The sequence below is a fragment of the Molothrus aeneus genome, chromosome 1 (assembly GCF_037042795.1).
Source record: "Molothrus aeneus isolate 106 chromosome 1, BPBGC_Maene_1.0, whole genome shotgun sequence".
Lineage (NCBI taxonomy): Eukaryota > Metazoa > Chordata > Aves > Passeriformes > Icteridae > Molothrus > Molothrus aeneus.
In genome coordinates, this window is record NC_089646.1 from 34,143,401 (window position 1) to 34,148,266 (window position 4,866).

The following is a 4,866-nucleotide window of genomic DNA, read 5'->3' on the forward strand; positions in this document are numbered from 1 at the left end:
CCTATCTCAGCTATTGTTTGGTGTTTGGGGTTTTCTCCCCCCTGCCCTCTCCAGCTTTCTCCCTCCAGCCCTCCTCCCCCCTCTGCCCGCCTCAGTCCACCCCCTCCCTGCCTTGGAGATCAAGGACAATTTCAAACAGTCCATTTCCACCACATTGCCATGCGGATTCTTTTCCCCAAAGACAACAATTTTCTTAGGGCTCTCAAATTCTGGCCACATCCATCAGCTGGCTCGAAACTTCCCTTTGGTGCCAATTTAAAAAACGTGTCCCAAATGCTACCGACAGGCATTTCTCCTGGACACATGTGGCGGGGAGCAAACAGCAATGGCACATCCAACCCTGGAGCACAGGACCTTGCCCCACCGGTGCTGGCAGGAGAAGGCCTAGCATGTAGCGAGCTATGTACACACTTAATTTTCCTTTTCCTGTGACCCGCTGGAAGTACGCTCAAACAAGCCTAGGTTCACTTGTTAACTCCAGAGTAGAAGGTTTAACGATGAAGTTCACAAAAGAAGAGTAATTCACCCCAAATGGCCAAAGAAGGTCACGAGGAATTTTGGGTCCCAGAGTTACATCGGATAAAAGAACATGCAGTAACGTAACACCAGATTAAAAATATAAAGTTTCCTTTTTTTTTCTTTTAAATTTTATTTTCCTTGTGCGCTGTTCCACTGTATACATGCAACCAAATACTTGCGCATATTAAAAGAAAACTGTATATACATATAGATGATACATATTGAAAACAGTGACGTCATATAAAGATATTGCATTTTGTGAATTGTGACAAAGAAATTACATCCATTTGGTAAAATTTATTAGTCAAAAACATTCTTATCACCACTTTGTTGCACATGTAAAGAAATCCCACACCCTTTAGCCCCAAAGGAACAATAAAAAAACCCAAAAAAACCCCACCACTGAAAAAAAACCAACCAGAGGAAAAAAAAAGGGCATTCGAACAAAATAGGTCATGGGTTCTTTTTTTTTTATTATTTACAAGTCTTGTAAAACACCATTCCTGTATGAAATATACATTCAGATATTCTCAACAGCAAATTACCTCAACGATAGAACACGGTATCCTTTGTAAACTGTTATAGAATTTTAAATATTTTCCTTTCTTTTCCTCTTTTTTTTTTTTTTTTTAATTGCATTTTTTTCACACTTTGGTTCCTGCAGGGAAATATATATATTTATAGATATTTAAAATAAGTTCAAACAACTCTCCATTCTTTGCATACGTCGACTGGGCGACAAAGTAGAGCTCATGACATTTAAAGTAGACAACAACAAAATTACCATATTTACATTGTTTGGCTTCTGTTTAAACTCCTCACTAGTCACCTTTAAACGAACATGCAATAGAGTTATTTTAATCATCCAATGTTAGTGCATTGCACAACTCCAAGTTTCAATTAAGTGTTGTGTGGTATTTGCTAAACTGTCGTTCTCCACAGGTATTTCCTGAAGAAAGTTTGTGAGCCAGAAGCCAGAAGGTTAGTTTCCTTTAAGGAGTTGTTTCTTTTAAAATGCTGAAATTCACACTTTTTTGCCGATTTATTTTTAGTATTTGTGTATGATTTGTCTCCAAAAAGATGGCAACACATAGTCTGTTGTCATAAATAATACAAGAGCTAATTAAATTTTTCTAATTTTATTTTTAGTGATTGTTTCTTTACGACATATGGCGAATTTATACCTGATTTTTAAAAGTAAATAATTAATTTTTTAATTTCGGTCTTTTTTCCCCTCGCCCCCATCCCATCCCACACCCCCAAAGGAAACACTACTATAACCATCACTACATCCATATTACAACTACTCGCGGTTGGCCCCAGGAAGGTGTGGACATGACATCCCCCCCTTTCTTTAGTTCTGTATGTGTATGTGTGTGTGTGTCTGTGTGTGCGTGTGTGTGTGTCCGTCCTTCAAATCTTATTTTAAACCCATGAGCAATGGAACACTGCCTCTAACCCAGATATTTTCCTAAGGAAGAACAAAAGATTATTTCTCAGAGTTTATATTCTGCAGTGGTCCTGGTTGGGTGAGCCCGACCTGGCAATCTCCAGACAGATGTTCCACAGCAGCACAGGGGCGAGAAAAGGCCGAGGATGGGCGAGTCCGGGGATGGAGAAGGACCGTCCCCGCCCGTGCCTGCCGAAAGCGGTGGCAGGGTGAGCCGCAGTGCCTGGAAAGGTAAGAGGTATGGATTTTGCACTCAGAGGTGACGTGCACGTTTAGAAATGGATCCCATGTGTGTCAAAATCAAATCGATTCCAGTTGATATGTAAATACATGTATAAAAAAATCATCATCGCAGTTCCAGAGAAGGTTTACGTGTGTGTAAAACCTTAGATTCTTCTAGTCCCGTCAGATACACACCTCCTTCCTCCACGTAACCCCGTGGCTTGACCTTGTCAAGGGCGAAATCTGAATTTAATCTCGTCTTGAAAAACGCTATGAGTTTTAAAGTAGTGGATTAGCTGAGTAATATTGTAATCGGTCCCTGTTAATTTTTTTTTCTTTCATTCTTCTGTTCTGAAACCATATTTTGACTTGACGGTCGGTCAGATTGAGCATTCGGGAGAGCTGGAGGCGTTTCTCTTTGTTTATGTAGACACTGAAGAAGAATTCCCTTTCTAACTCTCTAATCTGGTATTTGGTGTATGGGCATCTCTTTTTACGGGTACGTTGTCCACCTGTGGAGCGAAAAAAGGCAGAAACACTTGAGACCCGGCGGTGGCCGGCGGCGGGGGCTGAGGAGGGACGGGGGTACTCTCAGGGAAAGCACGTTATCGTGGAAAAGACGCGGTTTGCCCGCTCCGGGGTCGGAGTTGGTGGGTCTGGGGCTTGGCGCCAGCCCTCCGCCTTGGCGGGTGCGTGCGGCCGGGCCCGGGACCCGCCGGCACAGCCCGGCCCCTGCGGCGCCGCGGCCCCGGGCAGCGCGCAGGGCGAAACCCCCGCCGAGAGCGGGGATCCGGCCTCGCTTCCTCCGCGGGGAGGGCAGCTGGAGGAAAGAGCGGTGGCGGGGGGTTCTCGCGGATTTCACGAGCCGGAGGAAAGCCTTTGTCGGCTGCTCGGCCGGGCGCCACCCCGCACGCGGAGCTGCCCAGGGAGCAGCCATCACCTGGCTGCCTGCAGCGGGCAGCGCTGCAGCGGGAGGGGGGGCCCGCGCCCAGCCCTCCCCGAGCCCCTGCCCGCTTGGATCTCGCCCTCGTTGCCCGGCCTAATCCCGTCCCTACGTCCCGAGCAGAGGAAAAACCCCTGAGCCCAAGGCTGAGGCGTCTCCCTCTCCCCCTAGCCGGCTATTTTCAAGCACGTTCTCCACCGCATCGAGGTATTCTCCTCTCGATTAGCCATTACGGTTTTAAAGTTCATTAAGCAGAATATAAAAGGTTTCAAGGTTCAGGAGCTCTTTACATTAAACGTAGCTGCTATCCCTTTAAAAACTTCCTTTTCTGGTACAGTTCATTGTCGAGGTATTTTTTTCCCCCGGCCGTATACTAGCTTTGCCTTTTAAAAAGCCCACATAAAAAAATCAGACTTTGACAGATTGAATAACAATTGTAAGTAACAAACTGTTGGACAGAAGGCAACACGTAATTGCCACAGTGCCTTAGTAAAATGGCTTCCTTTAGACAAAAAGGCCAGCTTTAGGTTAATTTGCTTCTTTTAATATATTGCTACAGTTCAGGCGGCTACTTTATCTGTTAAACGCTATTCTAGCGCAATCGTTAAAACGGCGAGGGCTTTGAATTCAGCTCCTAACTAGACTTCTGGTGCAACACATGGCTTTTATAAAATCACTGGATTACATTGATATCAAAGGAGTCAGGAACTCCTTTTTTGCCGAATTTACAGGCACAGAACTAACGTTATTATATTTGCAAGAGCTGACCACGGAACTGGTTTTTATTTTTTTCTTTTTTTAAAAAGCAGAAAAAAGAAAAAAAAAAGAGAAGAAAAAGGAAAAAAAAAAAATTAGGCATCCATTGCCCGGTGGGTATTTCACGGCCAATTTCAGCACTAAACACGTGATCTCGCCTTTTATAACAAAGTTTTGTTGGGGGAAATCTAAAGGCCCTTCATAAACCTTATATGCTTATAAAACAGCATATAAAAATTTAACAGCGGCGGTGCGCTAGATTTCAAGCTGCCTTTCCTAAAAGCGCTCCGGCGCTGCCTTTATACGTACTGGAACTGCCGGATTTCTCCTCATTGTTGCCGGAAGATGACTCGGGGCTGCTGCTGCTCTCCGGCCGCCTCCTCCTCTCCTTCTCCGCCGCCGTCGCCGCCGCCCTGCCGCAGCCGCCCTCCGAACTTGAAGTTGCCGCCGCCGCCGCCGCCCCGGCGGCCGCGGGCGCCTTCTCGCCACTCTTGTCTACCGGGTAGTCCGCCGAGGCCAGGTTTTCCGCCGTGCCATAAGCCGTCTCGAAAAATTGGTCGAAAGCCTGGGGCAGGACCCCGTTCCTGCCCACTGTGCTATAGAAATTGGAGGAGACGTTGGTGCTGGGGTGGTAGACGTTAGCTGTGTTTTTGCCGAACATCTCGCCCATGCTAGCAGTGTTGGTGGCAGGCAGGCAGTCTCTGTGCATGATCTCCTCTGCGGAGTAGCAGTGGGGCAGATTGTTCCTGGGGTGCCATTTACTGGAGGGATCAATGGCATATTCCCTGAAGGTAACTTCTCTCACAGGTTGGACCTGGGGTAGGTTGGAGGAGTAGGAGTATGTCATAGGGCGAGAAGACGGGGTTTGGGGCAAAAAAGAAGGGAGGCTGGAAAAATCAGGACCCGAGACGTAGTAAGTACAACTTGGCAAATACATGTTAGAGGAACAAGGAACACGCTCATCAAAATCCATCAT

At 46.3% G+C, this 4,866-nt stretch overlaps 1 protein-coding gene across 1 annotated transcript; it reads right to left on the reverse strand.

Moving 5' to 3' along the window:
* Positions 1-2,470: 2,470 nt before the first annotated feature.
* HOXA11 (homeobox A11) lies at positions 2,471-4,866 on the reverse strand. The gene is made up of 2 exons (XM_066568669.1): positions 4,200-4,866; positions 2,471-2,703 (listed from the first exon to the last, which is right to left on the reverse strand). The coding sequence occupies exons 1-2, from the start codon at positions 4,864-4,866 to the stop codon at positions 2,471-2,473; spliced, it is 900 nt and encodes a 299-aa protein (XP_066424766.1).